At 34.8% G+C, this 17620-nt stretch overlaps 1 protein-coding gene across 9 annotated transcripts; it reads right to left on the reverse strand.

Moving 5' to 3' along the window:
- Positions 1 to 29: 29 nt before the first annotated feature.
- LOC105113165 (Metallo-hydrolase/oxidoreductase superfamily protein) lies at positions 30 to 16827 on the reverse strand. Of its 9 annotated transcripts, none has more exons than XM_011009238.1 (13): positions 16377 to 16808; positions 6839 to 6986; positions 6407 to 6558; positions 5664 to 5846; positions 4768 to 4843; positions 4572 to 4649; positions 4279 to 4364; positions 4023 to 4096; positions 3050 to 3095; positions 2395 to 2504; positions 1857 to 2031; positions 1012 to 1130; positions 37 to 264 (listed from the first exon to the last, which is right to left on the reverse strand). In XM_011009238.1, the coding sequence occupies exons 1-12, from the start codon at positions 16626 to 16628 to the stop codon at positions 1056 to 1058; spliced, it is 1455 nt and encodes a 484-aa protein (XP_011007540.1). In that variant the 5' UTR covers positions 16629 to 16808; the 3' UTR covers positions 37 to 264; positions 1012 to 1055. The 9 variants fall into 9 exon arrangements, with proteins under 9 accessions (XP_011007556.1, XP_011007540.1, XP_011007523.1 ...); XM_011009221.1 differs by lacking the exon at positions 16377 to 16808 and adding an exon at positions 7080 to 7490; XM_011009230.1 differs by lacking the exons at positions 37 to 264; positions 16377 to 16808 and adding exons at positions 553 to 903; positions 7080 to 7490.
- Positions 16828 to 17620: the final 793 nt, after the last annotated feature.

Genomic DNA, 17620 nt, shown 5'->3' on the forward strand with positions numbered 1-17620 from the left:
AGAGCAAAGGAAAGATTTTAAAAATATGCTTCTGAATAAAGAAAACGATATAAATTTCTTCTATATACCTGTGTTTCCAAGTTCTCTGATGGAATTTTATTCATACAATATCAACGTGTAGAATCTCTAATTGAATACATTGATGAATTTCTAAATGAAAGTAAATAAATTATTATCGGGGAAGAGAGAGCTCCTCAGACCGGCACTGTTGAGATTGAGTGATCATAGTTTGACGCGTCCATAAATACCATTTAGGTCCAAACCCTAGCACAACAGCTCAACACAATTAACTCAGATACAAAATAGCAAGATGTTTCATAATCATCAAAACATATTAAATCAATATACGTATCTGAGAGAGTTGGTTCAATAATCGTGCCATTCTATTCAGTGGAAGATTATCTCGCTTGGGGGTGGGGTTGGTTTCAAGATCAAGAGTCTTTAGTTTCATTTCATACGACATGGCAACACTTCAACATCATTCATCACAAGTAGCGACATGGTAGCACTTGAATACAATCTGAATGTCCATGACTGTGGTAACACTCAGACTAAGAGAGATATCCACTCATCAAGATCACATAAAAAAACTTTTACTTGAATTTCACATTACATTTATATAGAGCTGGGGCAATATGTAGTGCATGTTATCCTTAGTATATGGATGCCGAAATCCTTCTCAATTAAGGTGATACTCAGATTGGTTAACCCACATGTTTAAAGCTTTGTAAAGCCAAATACTTCTGTTGCTGAGAAATTGAACATCATTGCCATCCATATCAATATCAACGAGTGATTCGTAGAAGCACCTTGTATCATAAATGGGCCTTTCTTTATAAGGTCGGCACTAGAGTGATATTTCATAGTTTATTTCTCTAATCAGTCCCGCTACCAAGTATCCATCTACATTGCAAGCAATCGTTTATTTCTCAGATTACAAGAGTGATATTTCATAGTATAAGGTCCACAAAGTTGAATGACTGCGGAGAATTTCAAGGGAAGGGGTCCGACCTAAGAGATGTAGTGAGCGAATGTGCCACACACAGCAGCTCTCCTTACTTGGGCTCAATTTTACCCACCTTCTCACCAAATGCAATCAAACTGCAATTGAAAGTGTCTACAGAGAAGCCCTGCACACTCTCCGAGGAATAGTTGGAATTTAGCAAATTTCACTCATTTCTAATTGTTATCCTATACAGCATTGCTGTTTCCAAATTTTCCAAGACACAAGGAATTGCTAAAATTCCATAAAAGTACGAATCTCACACACAAAAAAGGTAAATAACTTGAGCAGGTGAGTAGATACAGCCAGTTTCATGTGGATTATCAGAAGCTCAGGGCAAAAAAATACACTGAGGTAATCATGTGTACAAAAAAACATCTGTTAGCAAATGCACCTGCTTGAAAATTTAAAGATAAAGATCTAACCCTTCGCTTCCATGGACATACAGATACTATACATACGATTGCTGCTACAAGATTATGTGGATATTCTCTATGGTCAAGGTTTCAAACCATAAAATAGATATATCAATCCAACCCCGCCCCTCCTTTTTCCCAATATGCACTCATCTTATCGCCAGAGGTTACATCCTGTCCAAAACATCCAAGTTCCGTTTGTATCCAGCTATTATCCCCTACTGTCCATAATAAGCCCTTTAGTGTAACAGAGAATCGTTAACTACTTTTTTTATTTTAAATTTGCCTAAGTCCTTTATGAGTATGAAAAGAAAGCATAGGGACTATTGGCCTGGCCTATGAATGAATACACAGAGAAACTAGAACCATCCTGTACAATCATTCATTCATGCATTGAAAGGGGAAAAAAATTGTAACTTAAAGGTGGAAGAAATTACCTTCGGCAACTTATTTTGTTGATTCAAATGATCCACATGAAGTCTCACATTTGATGCAGCATGATACCAAAGACTGCGATCAACCCCCGAATATACATCAGCAACTATGTCAAATAATGTCTTAGCTCCATTTTCTATAGCTTCCAAGATGGATAATTCTCTAGTTCTACGGTTCCTGTAGAATAAAAGAAAAAAGAATGCAATTTAGTGTTATGCGACTCTTCATAATCATTATTGTTTAGCGAGCTACATTATTGAGTTGGCTAACTAGTAAGAGTATTGCTCAATTTATACAACTTGGTGAACCATAATCAGCGTGTGCACCTTACATGAAATTGCAAGTCTAAACTAGATAAAAGTATTGTCTCCTAGCTCAAAATAGTCCATCCGGAGATCTTGCTAATGTACAGAGAAAAGAAAAATTCCTAATTTGAACTCGTAAAGATAAGTCTCTATCATCCTGCAATAGCCAAATCTCATATAAAAAGCACAACAATACAGTGTGGTGGCTAAAGAAAGGAAAATGATTTATTCATACTTTAGATATCCGCAAAGCATGTGCTTTGGCCACAAATTAACTCTTCCATGCATTGGGATCAAGACATGCGGGGCAAGCTCAATGAATTTGTAAGTCGATCGGAAGTAATCCTGCATAACCAACAAACCTCTTCACTAAGATGTTTAAATTATAGATTCTATGTATATAAAAACTTGGACAGAGGCAAGTTATTTGAACATTTTTACTACATTCCATTCCATTTTTCCATTACAGTTTGACTGATTTAGCAACCTCATGAACTGCATACCACAAAATCTAAAAAAAATCAACTAACCAAACTTTCTATTAGAAAGCCTTAGTGGGACTCTAAGGTTTCTGTAAATTCTGTTCCAGCCCCACTCTTGCCCTGGATCAGTTAAATCTCTCTGGAAAACAAATCTCTGATCTTCTCAAGTAGTAGTCCACCGTATCCATTTCAGAACAACCATTAATTTTCAAATTCAAAGGCTATTCTATATCACATATTCTTTAGTCAAACACCATTGTAATACAAAAGAACATATCAATACAACAATGAAACAAACAACAGAATTAGATTGATGGAAGAAGCAAATTGAACTCCTGTTAGCAGTGCATATGTTAAAGCCCGGGATTAATAATGTAGTAGTGTCATTGTGGCTTATTATCTACTTACGGCCATATTTCCACCAGAATCAATGTCCAGGAGGGCACTTCCTTGGCTGCAACAAACCCACAAATACATTAGGAACGCAGATCCTAGAGAGCAATATGAAATAATTGAACAAAAAAAACATAAATGCTAGGTTCTTCTGTGCGGGTATGTGCAATGGCAGAAGGTAAGTAAAATTGTTGGGAGGCTAAGTTAGATATAATACGACTTTAAAGGAAAAAATTCAGAGGGGCCAAATTAGAATATCACAAGGATCAATATGAAAAATATGCAAAACTGCTGGGAGCGTGATGAATTTTTGAAACTTTTGAGGGGGCGTAGGCGAGCCTGTTCAAGAACAGCTTATGTGCGGCTGTTGCATCTGGGTGTGCAGGGGGCGGGGGATTTGCTCCAGAGAGTTTATATGCAACTGAATACTGGAACTGAGTGCTTTGTTCATCAGGGAAAAAAAAAATAGAATACCACATCGGGGGGACTTGAAAGAGGGAAAAAAACTCCCATTTAAAAGATTGAAATCCTTTCAGGTCTCAATTACAGCTTCATAGTAAATTTGAAACGACTGTTTGGCTATCCTAACTGGGAGTTCTTTTTTATTCATCATATGAATCAATGATCACATTCCATGTCTTCACTCACAAACATGCACAAACAGTCACTAACGTAGAGGAGAAAATACAGACAACATGATAATATAAAATTTATCCATAGCCTTCATTTTCTTTCCAATTACACAAAAATGCAATGCATAAATATACAAATGTTAAGGGCAGCTTTCTTTTTGGCTCCACCTAATAATGATTTCCTTTTTTATTGACATATGATTTGAAATCATGGAAATTATAAGCCCTTCGCAATTCCATCACAGCCTCATTTCCTCATTTATAAATCACATGGTTAAGACTGCCCTCAAGATGATAATGCGGTCCCATCAAGAATCTATTTTTAATGAATAAGTGCAGTCTTCTAGGAATCTTACCCCACACAATGATCACCTACAATCAACGAGTGAGTTTTGACATGAAGCAGTGCCAAATGCCCATCTGTATGTCCCTGTTTGAAGAAAACTCTATATTTCAGCTAATAATTAAAAAGTAGGTCTTCGTTCATGGGTTGGGCGAATAAGTAGCCAGTTCTACCGACATGCACGAAATATGAAGAACACAAATTTTGATGAAACTTGGTTTATCATCTCACATCTACAAATTCCAAACAAATCACATAGAAAGAATTACCGGAGCAAAAATGATATTCAATCTCTGACCACCAATGCAAATGTCTTCTCCTCCAGAAACTGAGATGTGACCAAGCGACCAGTGATCTGCAAAATATATGGTGTCTACTAAACTTCCATGAAGTAAATGAGATAGAAAATAATGTTTATTAACCCAGGAGCAGTTGATTCATGGACATTATATTACTATTTAAAATTGGTGCTTATGATAAAAAGAACATTTTTTTACAGATGTCATATATTTAAACACTGCATAACAAAATGATATTATCACAATGCCGTAGTAATTATAACCTTTCCTAATGCGGCTCATTGTGTTCTCATGTGCTAATAAAGTTGCATTAGGATTGCATTTTTGGATCACAGAAAGGCCTGAAACAAACCACGAGACAGCAAATCAGAACCAAAGTAGAAAAGGTGATATTTAAGAGTTCAGGCGAAGTGTAAGTTATGATCCTAAAGTGTGTTACAACATTTTTACATATCTTACCATCAACATGATCTCCGTGGTGATGGGTAACAAAGACAACCAACTTTTTAGACAGAGCAGCAACAATTTTCAAGAGCTGATCAAGCAAAATAAAACACCAATCAACTTTTTAATTCGAAGAATTGCACAGCTTACGAGAATAAAATATTTAAGCCACTGTTTGCAATTTGATTGACATCATTAACACCAGCCACAACAAAAAATAAAAAATGAAATAAAATAAAATGACCAAGGTCTTCCCCATACAATAACCACATCATGGGAGGCGATGGCAAATGGTTATCAAGTTAAATTCAGATCCATATGAGCTTTCTTAGTTCATTTTTTATTTTTGTTTTCAGCTCACTAGAGTAAATTTGACTCAACTAGAGGTTAGATGCTGTGTGTGAAAACTATGGTTTTCAACAAAGTTCTGCAAAGAATTAAGAGGTGGAATATCATTTAACAGCTTCGGAGTTGATACTAGGGAGATGTCTTCTATGTGCTAAACTAAAAGAACAGTTTGTGTGATATATTGTATGACAGCAAATATTATGGCATCCAAACAAGATGCATCACGCACTTGGATCAATAGCCCAACAGAGAGAATTATAGAGACCTCGGGTGTATGATCTTGGACAATATGTTTTCCCTTCCAGTTAGGCTCTAATGAATTTTTTATTTCAGTAAAATTACGACCTGCTTCCACTTATGAGCTTTTCATCCAATACAATTGCTGCAGCTGCCAGTTACGTCAAGAAAATGTAGGCTGCATAGTGGGAAGAATGCATTGAAGACATATTGCATGCCCAATTTCACTAAGAGTTTACTTCTGTTAGGATTTTTGAGCAAAATGTGGCTCAGAAAGAAATCATATGTGCAATGCATGCTTCAGAGCCAGTAGCAAACTGACATACCTCCTCATGAAAATCAGCTCGGCATCCTGGGTCCACTATCAATGCATCTCCATGAGCTACAAAATTGTAATCTTCACTTTCATTTTTTACACTCTCAGGTGCAAATATAACCAAGTTTGTTGTATGGAAAGGCTTGGCTGTTCTACTTTTCATAGGCACGATAATAACACCAGGTGGATATTCCTGAAAATGAGAATAAATGTCATCTAAATAAAACAACAGACAGTGGGGGAGGGGGGGGGGAGAGTTATATTTAATAACGGAAATACAAGATTTCACACCAATTTGTCTTAGGGTTTTGGTAAAAATTAGAAATCCAAAAATTGGATAAGAACCAGTAGCTGAGCATCAAATGCATATGCAGTTATCAGAACAGGGCACATTCAAAATCAAATATTTGAAAGAAACATTATAAATAAGCCTCTTGTAACAAATTGTCACGATTGGAAGTGGAATGAATTTCCTTGTTACAATTTCTAGAACACTGCTCGGTCTAAAAAACTATTTTAACAAGTCTTCTTTTTTGCTATTGTTTAGGTGGAGCATAAAAGCATAATAACCACTTAAACATGGAGAGGAATGCTGATAAAAATAGTGAGTGTCCAAGTCAAGTAGGTTCTGATTTCCACAAATGTCATTTTCCATAGTAAGAGAATCGTTTAACAGGCAATTGAGAACCAGTTTAATGAATAAAAAACTATAATCCCAAAATATGTTTTCTTACAGAAATGCATCCAGCAAACCTGATAATGCAAGGCAGTATTCACTTTCTCTGAAGATTGTGCCGAATCATTTATAAGACCAAGAACTACCAAAGGTCCCACACGATCACTACTTTTTTTCACATCCACAAGCAAGCTCAAGCAACTTTGGATAGACATCCACTTACACAGCTCTGCATTTGTAATTCCATTCATTCCAAATTAGTTTTGCGAGCCTCACCAAAGATACAATGGTAGTACTGATAACAAAAACAGAACCAAATTGAAATGTCTATTAGACAACTATGTATTTCCAAACACCAAGCATTTCTAGGTCCATCAATGTGAGTTTCAACAAATTCTACAGTAACAATCTTCAAACCTCAATTCTCTACCAACATCAACATCAGCAGAGCTAACTAAGTAGTATGCGCGTGCGTGTGTGATACATAATTAACATAGATAAAATCAAACCTGGTAAGTTTTGATTCTCAGGTAACAATTTCCCTACAATGTACACTCTATGAACTGGCAATCCTGGGCCAAACTCAGCTTCCTCTACAAGCTTCAAAAATCTCCACTCTCCTCCATCATTTACCTTAAACCCCACTTGCTCCAAAACCTTAAGAAACAAAAACCAAGAAAGCCCAATTCATTAATCAATAATACAAAACAAACACCCAAATTATAATACAAAATCAACTCATAGGATTACCTTGCTAATAGCCGATTCAACATCGAATTTTCCCAAATCGGTCCTCTCCAAGCCTTCTATGACAATACTACTAGACTCCAATTCTCCTTCTTCAAGGTCCAGCTTTGTTGAGGGTAAGTCCCAGAGATCGAAGTCAACAAATGTATCATACTCTTCGATGCCGAATTTTGGAGGCGGGTTTTGCTTTACAAGGAGAAATTCGGCTTCTTCTGAGGGGTTTTCGAGGATTAAAGCTAGGTTGTAAGTGGCCATTTTTACTTCTACTTTTTTAGAGAGGTTGAAAATGGTGAGATCAGTGAGGGATGATTAGGTGTTGATATAGACAGATGGAGGGTTAACGCAGTAGTTGTGCAGATATAACGGTGAGCTGGTAGTTGAGTTCATTGAAAGACAGTTGTGGTAGTGGGTTTGGTCGGTATTACCGTTAATATAGGACATCCCACTTTTTATCCATTGTAATTAATTATTTAAAATCTCTGTATTCAATTTACTACAGAAGAACATAAAGTTTTGTCAGATTACATTTTTCTTGATAGAATTCTGTCATGATTAATATATATATGTGTGTGTGTGTGTGTGTGTTCACAAGAATTAAAGAAAATTAGCTAATTAATATAAATATAAGAGCCTTTGTGAAAATCATAATGCTATTTTTTTTAATTGTATTGACATTAAGCAACAATGGTTTGAATTAGCATTTAAAATTTCATATTCTCCTTCCCTTAGAGAAATATATCTGACTAACACAGTCGTGTCTTCGATGATTTTCTACTGAGAACAACCCCCTCCTCGTTTTTTACCCCATCCCTTCTCCTTTTTTCTTCTTCTCTCTTCATTTTTTTTTTAATTTTAATACTTGTGTCTTTTGTAGTGCAAATAACTTTAAAATCTATATCTATATGATACAAGACTTTTGATTTCCTTCGGTTTGTGCCTTTAGAACAGAAGTTCTGTTGTTGCTTCTTGTTGTTTAAATAAGAAAGGAAATTTGGTCAGTTCTGGATGCACATTTTCCCTCCAATTGGGTTTTGACAGTGCCCCTCATTTCCTCAGGAGAGTTACGGTTTTGGATGCATGTTAGCCATGGATGACGAAATTCTTATTGTTTAAGATATACTCATATGAGAAATCTTATAATACTCAAACGATATATTTAATGAACATCTATAGCATATAAGAGAAAGGAAAAATCATATCTGATAATGTAATTGGTTATAGTATAGGTTTAGCACCATAAAATTTTCCATACCGAGATTGGTTCACCTACATGATTAAAGCTTTGAGAAGGCAACTATTTCAGTCGCAGAGAAATTATACATCGCAGCTATCCATAGTAATATCAATGATTGGCTTTGTGGAAGCACCTTGTATCATAAACTGCTGCCGTTCTTTAGAAGGTTTAGCAGGGGGTGCATTTTTAACATTTTCCATGAAGCCTCAAATACACGATGAATAATCACCGTATGAAAGCCATAATGCGTCGACCGTTTTCCAGAAAGCCGCAAATTGTACACCCTCACCTCTCGTACTTTCAGCTAAGCTTGTACTTCAACGAGTAGAACACGGCGAAGCTGACCACTGCTCCACCGATTAGTATTTTGGGTATATGTAGGTTCTTGGACCGTGACAAAAATTCAGCAGCAATATATGCCCAGATCCATCTGCATATAAAATGCGCCCCGCAAGTCCTTTGGAACTTCTGAATCGAAAATTCCTACAAGGCAGTATTCTCTAATCAGTCCGACAAATTATCCAACTTATGTTGCAAGTTATCTTTCATTTATCAGGTTGTAAAACAAGATGGAAACTTCACAGTAGATGGTCCATGTAGTTGAATGACTCAACACCTCACAACAAAACTTTATTGCTATTTATAAAATAAAAGGTTGAGAAATTGAAATTAAATTAAAAAACATTTTAGCTTTTAGAGGAGACAAGTACTAAACAAAAGAGTGCTTTAGGTTTATAACAGGCATATACAAAATGGCTCGGATTAGGTTTCAAGTCTTGGTCTGCATCTAAATTTATTGTAAAATAATATTTTAGACAATAAAAAATTATTTTCTACCAAACTTAAACCTGGTTCTAATTTGTTTTTCCACAACTTTTTCAACAATACCTCAATATATTTTCAACTCAAAAGTCACATGACTTAAATCAAAAAACATTCAAGTTTAATAATGATTTTACAGTGGGTAATTAAAGGTATTAGTCAAGAAAGTCCATGATGTCTAAAATTCCCTATAAAAAATAATTGAAGAAGAGCGTCTAGAGTTGCTTAATATTGCACTTTTTATTTATAGAATTTAACACTTTTCTTTACTTAATTTTCAGCATTGCTCTTCTAATTTTAAACTTTTATTTCCTCTTTAAATTTTCTAAATTTTCTTATTATCGAGAGTTTAAATTCAGTTCTTGTAGAGGGATAATTAAAAACTATTTTTTGGGTTCGTTGGACCTTATTTGAAAAAATACTAGAAGACTTATTGAAAAATATTATTTTGCACCAAGTAAAAAACAATAAAATTTAAAAAAAAAGATGAATAATTAACAAAAATAAAGCTTGAGTAATTTTAAATGCTTCAACAAAAAATTTATTTATTTTATTTAATCTTATACATTACCATGCATGCTATGCAAGGATTGTAATCCAATCACTTATGTAAGCTAACTAGTCTCCTCAAACACACGCACCAAAAAATACCTCGAGTATGAAACTAAAGATCAGCAGGTAATTAGGTATGCCCAGTGCGATGTGGATTACCAGAAGCTCAAGGCAAACAAGAAAAAACACAATCAGATGCGCATGAAAATCCGAAGACATGCACTGTTCAACCCTTTGTCCCCACGAATAGACATATACCATACGCGAAGCAGGGACGGAGGCAGAGGGTGGCTGGCAGGGGTCCAGCCCCTGCAAAAATAAAAATAAAAATTCCCTGCCTCCCTCTTGAATATGTGAATAATAGCTGTAGTAAAGGTCAATCCAACCCCTCCTTCCATTTTTCCAATATGCACTCAGCTTTTTACCATAGGTTATATTCTGTTCAAAACACAAGCTGTGTACGTACACGGCTATTATCCCCTACCATCCATAAGAAGCCTTTTAGTGTAACTGAACCAGTTTTTTTTCCTTTAAAAAAAATTCTTCAAGCCCTTTGGTATTACTGTCGATGAGTGACAACAAAGAATGCATAGGAACTACTTGGTGTTTGCCTAGGAATGAATACGCATAGAAACTAGAACAATACTATACAAATGTTTATATTTGCTGTTGGAAGGAAAATAAATTTGTAACACAAACATGGCAGAAATTACCTTTGGTAACTTATTTTGTCGAGCCAAATGTTCCACATGAAGCCTAACATTTGATGAAGCAGGAAACCAAAGACTGCGATCAACCTCTGAATATAAATTGGCAACTATGTCAATTAATGTCTTTGCTCCATTTTCTATTGCTTCCAAGATGGATAATTCTCTACTTCTACGATTGCTGCATGAAAAAGGAAAAAATCAAGTGCAAATCAGTATCGTGCAACTCTCCTAGTCATTATTGTTTAGTGAGCTAGAACATCGAGTTGACTAAAGAGTACGACCATTGGTCGATTTATAGTTATACAGCTTGGTGAACCACAATTGAACACCATGGACACCTATATGAAATTGCAAGTCTAAACTAGGTAATAGGATTTATTTCTTGGCCCAAAATAGTCCAGCCTGAGATCTTCCTGCTGTATAGAAAAAAGAAGAGAGTGTTCGACCACCTGAACTTGAAACAAAAATCCTAATCTGAAACTGTAAAAATAATTTTTCAAGGCCCTGCTTCCTTGACAGTTCAACCAAAAGAACAATGATACGGAGTTGTGGCTAAAGAAAGAAATGTGATATGTTTCATACTTTAGATATCTGCAAAGCATGCGCTGTGGCCACAAATTAACTCTTCCATGCATTGGGATCAAAACATGTGGGGCAAGCTCAATAAATTTGTAAGTCGATTGGTAGTAATCCTGCATAGACATTAAACCTCTACAGTAATAAGTTTAAATTAATCCAAGGAAAATAAAAACTCGGACAGCAGTAATTTATTTGAACATTTTTTTATTTTATATTACAGTTTGACTGATAGCATATCCATGGACAGCATGCCACGAGTTTAAAAAGAATTGATCGACAACAGTTTCTATTCTCCACAAGGCTCGTAGAAGGCTCAGTGAAAAAGGTTCAGCTCTATTCCAGCCCCACTCCTGTGCTAGATGAGCTATTTTCAACCTTAATCCCTCCAAATACATATCCATAATCTTCTCAAACATTAGTCTACCCACATTGATTGCAGAAAACCCTCGGTTTTCAAATGCTATTCTATATCACATATTCTTTAGTCCAACACCATCGTAATACAACATACCGATACCAACAACAGAATAGGTTTTGGAACAAGCAAATTTAACAGCTGCTGGTAGTGCATATATTAAAGTTCAAGATTAATAATGTGTTCGCTTTAGCTTCTTTATCTACTTACAGTCATATTTCCACCAGAAGTAATGTCCAAGAGGGCACTTCCTTGACTGCAACAAACCCATAGATGCATTAGGAATGTGGATCCTAGAGAACAATATGAAAGAATGAGAATAAAAACTAAAGTGGTGCGAGGCTTTTCTGTGTGGGTGAGCACACACACTTGCAGAAAAATAGGAGGGGAAAAGGTAGGTAAACGAGGGGGCTCCTTGGTGTTTATATGCAACTGAAACTGAGTGCATAGTTCATCTGAAGATTTTAGAATGCTGTATGGGGCAACTTGAAAGAGGGAAAAAACTCCATTTGATAGGTTGAAATCCATTCAAGTCTCAATTACAGCTCTCCAGTAAATTTGACACAACTTTTTGGCTATCACGTAACTGCAAGATGATCGCCATCAATGCTTTCACACACAAACAAGTGCAAACACTTAATAATGTGGAGGTGAAAATACAGACAACATGATTATATAAACTTTATTCATAGCCTTCATTTTCTTTGAAATTACACAAAAATGCAATGCATAAATATACAAATGTCAAAGGCAAGTTTCCTTTGGCTCCAGCTAATTGTGATTTCCATTTCATATGAACATATTATTTCATGACATTGAAACGATTAGCCTTTCACTCTTCCATCATAGCATCATTTCCTAATTTATAAATCACATGTTTGAGACTGCCCTCAATATGATAATGTAGTCCTGTCAAGAATCTATTGTCAATGATAATTGCAGTCTTCTAAGAATCTTACCCCACACAATGATCACCTACTATCAACGAGTGAGTATCAACATGAAGCAGTGCCAAATGCCCATCTGTATGTCCCTGATTGAAGACAACCCAATATTTCAGCTACCAATTAAGAAGTAGGCCTTCTTTATGGGGGTGGGTGAATAACTAACCAGTTTTACCAACATGTACGGAATATGAAGTACACAAATTACAGGCAGTACAAATTTCAATGAAACTAGGTTTTCATCTTGTAACTATAAATTCCAAAGCAAACAATCATTCAGAAAGAATTACTGGAGCAAAAATAATATTCAATCTCTGACCACCGATGCAAATGTCTTCACCTCCAGAAACTGTGATGTGATTAAGAGACCAGTCACCTGCAAAATATAAGATATCTACTAAGCTTCAATTAAGTTAACCAGATTGAAAACAAAGCTCATTAACCTGAAAAAATTTATTTCATGAATCACTGCGCTTAAAGTTGGTGATTATGGCATTAAGAAAAGAGAATTTTTAACAAAAGCTGTTTTTAAACACTCCATGACAAAATGATATCATCACTATGCCAAAGTAATTGCAACCTTTCCCAATACGGCGCATTGAGTTCTTGTGTGCTAATAAAGTGGCATTAGGATTGCATTTTTGGATGACAGAAAGACCTGAAAGAAACCATTAGACAGCAAATCAGAACCAATGTCTAAACTGTGTAATTAAGTGTGGTACAAGCATCCAAAATGAGAGAGGCACATAACTTAATATTTAAAAATTTCAGGCAAAAAACACAATTCAGTATGCTATTGTTGTCTCAGCCATTTGGAAAAGTTAGAGAAGTCACAAGGATCATGGTATGCAAGGAACGGAAATACTCTAGGCTGGTCTCATGATGCCAAAGTAAGTTCCTATGCTTATGCATATCTTACCATCTACATGATCTCTGTGGTGATGGGTAACAAAGACGACCAACTTTTTCGACAGAGGAGCAACAACTTTCAAGAGCTGATCAATCAAATGGTAGAGTGATCAACTTTTTAATTAGAAGAATTGCCATAAAAGAATTAAATATTTAAGCCAGTGTCTGCAATTTGACTGACATCATAAACACCAGCCTAAAAAAGAAAGAAAAATGACGATAGTCTATCCCTGACACAACCAAATCAAGGTATGCACTTGTAAAAGGTTATCAAGTTCAATTCAGTTCTGTATGTACCTTCTTCATTTTATTCTTCTTCTTTTCTTTCAGGGCACTAGAGTGAATTTGATTGGACTAGAGCGTTAGATGTCCGGTGTGACAGCTATGGCTTTCAACAAAGTTGTGCAAAGAATTCAAAGATGAATATTATTTAACAGCATTGGAGTTGATACTTGGGAAATGTCTTTTATAAGCTAACTAAAAGAACAGCTTGTGTGCTTTATTGTGTAACAAGAAATATTACGGCATTGCAACAAGATGAATCATGCACAAAGATAATTGGCCCGAGGGAGAATTTTGGAGATCTTGAGGGTATGATCTAGGACAAATAATTGTTTTCATCTTACAACCTGTTTCCAGTGTGAGCTTGTCATCCTAAATACAATGGCTGCTGTTGCCAATGTGTCAAGAAAATGCAGTCGAAAATGCAGTCTGCATTGCGTGAAGATGGCATTAAGACACATTGCATGCCCAATTTCACAAAGAGTTACTTCTATAACGATTTTGGAGCCAAATGCGGCTCACAAGTTAACAAACTGAAATACCTCCCTGTGAAAATTAGCACGGCATCCTGGGTCCACTATCAATGCATCTCCGTGTACTGCAAAATTGTAATCCTCGGATTTATTTTTTACACTCTCAGGCGCAAATACAACCAAGTTGGTTGTGTGGAAAGGCTTGGCTGTTCTACTTCTCATAGGCACAATTATAACACCAGGTGGATATTCCTGAAAATGTGAATAAGCGTCACCAAAAGGGAGGGAGTCATATTTAATAACAAAAAATGCAAGTCTTCATTTTAGTTAAGGGGACAGATACCAATATCTTGTATAAATCTCAGCAATGTAAAAATCAGATACAGAATCAGTAGTTGAACTTCAAGTACAAATGCAGTAATCAGAATAGGGCACATCCAAAACTAGAAAAATTGAAAGGAACATTATAAATAAACCTCTTGTGACAAAATTGTCGATTGAATACTGGTATACATTTCCGTGTTACATTTTCTAGAACACTATTCTGTTCTACAAAAATATTTTAACAGTTATCTTCTTTTTTTAATTTTTGTTATCATTAAGGTGAAGCATGGAAGCATAATAACTGCTTGAACATTAAGAGAATTACTGATAAAAATAGCAAGCATCCAAGTCAAGTAGGTTTTCATTTCCACAACTGTCATTTCCCCCATGGAAAGATTATTTTCACACGCACTAAGCTTCTACCAGAAGTGCATCTAGCAAACCTGATAATCCAAGGCAGTGTTCACTTTCTCTGAAGAATGCACGGAATCATTAATAAGACCAAGAACTACCAGGGGTCCCACGCGATCACTATTTGGTTTTGCATCCACAAGCCAGCTTAAACAACTCTGGACAGACATCCACTTACACAGCCCTGCATGTAATTACAAGCGATTTAAATTAGTTTTGAGCAACTCACCATAGCTTAGTTAACATTAACAAAACAACTAAATAGCGTGCAGTCGATTTAATTGTTCATATAAAGAATCAAACAATTTGATATATTTCTTTGATCTTTGGTTAAGCAGGATGTTGTGTTTAATGCGGCAATAGATTGACTATGGAATTCCTTCTTCAAAAAGAGGGAGCGGAAAAAAATAATGGCCCAGGGCATGCAGGCCTCCCTCAGGCCCATATGGGCTTTGCAGTAACAAGCCTTTGGGATTTTTTTATTGCACCTTCTTTTTTTATCTTTTGAATTTTTTTCTAATTTCATTCGGGTTTTTACCCATTTTTTTCTAACTTTTATTTTGTTTTTTTGCTCTTTTTTCATTATTTTTTTCAATCCTATACTTTGATGTTCAGTTTTTATTAAATTTTATTATTTAGTATTGTGTTGATTATAAATTAATTTTTATATTTTTTATTATATAATAAAATAAAATAAAAATAAATTAATTAAATGGAGTTCATAACAGGGATAGCAGTTTTTGTAAATTGACTATGGTAAAACTGATCTATTTTTTCATTTTTTCTTATTTATATCTTTAATTCTATTTAATAATATCATTTCGAGACAACTCTATATAATTTAATTAAAAATCAGCCTAAGTAAAGAGCTAAGTTTTGATTTTTCATGTTTGAATTGTTATAACAAGTTTAATGACCAAGCATGAAAAATTTCAACAATCTAAATATTATTTTTATACGTTCAAAATAATTTTAATCCAAGCAACAGCGATAGCGGGGCCATTAAACTAGTAATAACTAAAAACATAATAACGTTCATATATTTACGAGGCAGATATCTAGGTCCATCAATTAAAGTTTCACCAAATTCTCTCTTTAGCAAACTTTAAACCCCAATTCTTTAGCAACAGCATCATGACAAAAGCTAACTTGGCTTCAGTGCAATGCTCAAAGAAACTTACGTTATGAATATGAAAATAATCCTAAGCGGAACCGATCCAAAAAAGAATCCTATACACAGAACCCGAATCTATTTTATCAATAACAACATAGTTTCTTATTGCTGAATATGAAAATAATCCTAAGCGGAACCAATCCAAAAAAGAATCCTATACTTTATCAATAACAACATAGTTTCTTATTGCCAGTCAAAAAAATTAACACAGATAAAAACAAACCTGGCAAATTCTGATTCCGGTTCAGCAATTTTCCCGAAATGTACACTGTATGAACTGGCAATCCTGGGCCAAACTCAGCTTCCTCTAGATGCTTCAAAAATCTCCACTCTCCTCCATCATTTGCCTTAAACCCCATTTCCTCCAAAACCTACAAAAGCCACACAAAAAAAAATTGAAACCCGATTTACTAACCGGTAAAACAACACAGACCCAGAATTTAAAAACACAAAATTAAACTTGCAAATCACCTTGTTAATAGCCGAATCAAAATCAAATTTGCGCAGACTGGTCCTCTCTATGCCTTCGATAACAAAACTACCAGGTTCCAATTCTCCTTCTACAAGGTCCAGCTTCTTTGAGGGTAAGTCCCAAAGATCAGAGTCAACGAATGAATCATACTCTTCAATTCCGAATTTTGGAGGTGGGGTTTGCTTTGCAAGGAGGAATTCGGCGTCTTTTAAGGGGTTTCCGAGGATTAAAGCGAGATTGTAGGTTGCCATTGTTGGATTAGCTGAGTGAGGTTCTCGAGGGAGAGAGCAGTGAGGGATGGATGATTAGGTTTTGATAATAAGTAAAGACAGATGGAGAGTTAATGCGGTAGTTGTACAGAAATAATGGTGAGCTGTGGGTGCGTTTATTGAATGGACAGTTGGCACGGCGGGCTTTGGTTAGTGTTATCTTTAATAGAGGACACCTGCTTTTGTTTATTGTACTAATATCACCGTATTTAATTTATTATGGACGAATATATTTTGTTTTGTTTTGGTATATGATATTTTTCTTGATAGAAGTTTTTGTCGTGATTATTAATATCATCTACTTTTCTCACCGTGTTATATAAAATGAAAAAAAAAAAAACTAATACAAGTATAAGATCATTTGTAAAAGTCAAGTTATTTATTTGTTTTAATGCAAATATGGTTAGAATTAATACTTGCAATAAAACTTTATTGTCGGACTCCCTCGAAAGAAAAACCTTGACTTTTTAAAGGCAGCAGGTATTTTTGTTATTTTTTTAGTTATTTTCTAAAGGCAGCAGGTATTTTTGTTATTTTTTAGTTATTTTTTTAAATATTTTTTTATTTTTTTAAATTTATTTTTTATATTATGACATTAAAATAATTTGAAAATATAAAAAAATAATTTGAAGCAAATAAAAAATTTTAATTTTTTCAAAAACACTTTTACAAAAATAAACAATTTTTTTTCTAATCTTTTTTTTATAAACAATTTTTTTCTTACCTTCTTTTTTTTCTTTTTCCTTCTTAAATAATTTCATATCTAAGTTTCTTATGACTAAATTTGATCTCTTTCATAATACAAATAATTCTCCATCTAAACTTTTTTTTCTAGTATGAAAATACAAAAATTAGCTCTTAAAAAAGCCATCACTAGCCATGCTATTTTTATATAGCACCGATTCATTTACTTGCCAAAAAAAAGGGGAAAAGAAAAAGAAAAACAAATGAAAAATCTCTTTTGATTTTGAATC

Source organism: Populus euphratica, unplaced genomic scaffold (assembly GCF_000495115.2).
Source record: "Populus euphratica unplaced genomic scaffold, PopEup_1.0 scaffold5.1, whole genome shotgun sequence".
NCBI classification, from domain to species: domain Eukaryota; kingdom Viridiplantae; phylum Streptophyta; class Magnoliopsida; order Malpighiales; family Salicaceae; genus Populus; species Populus euphratica.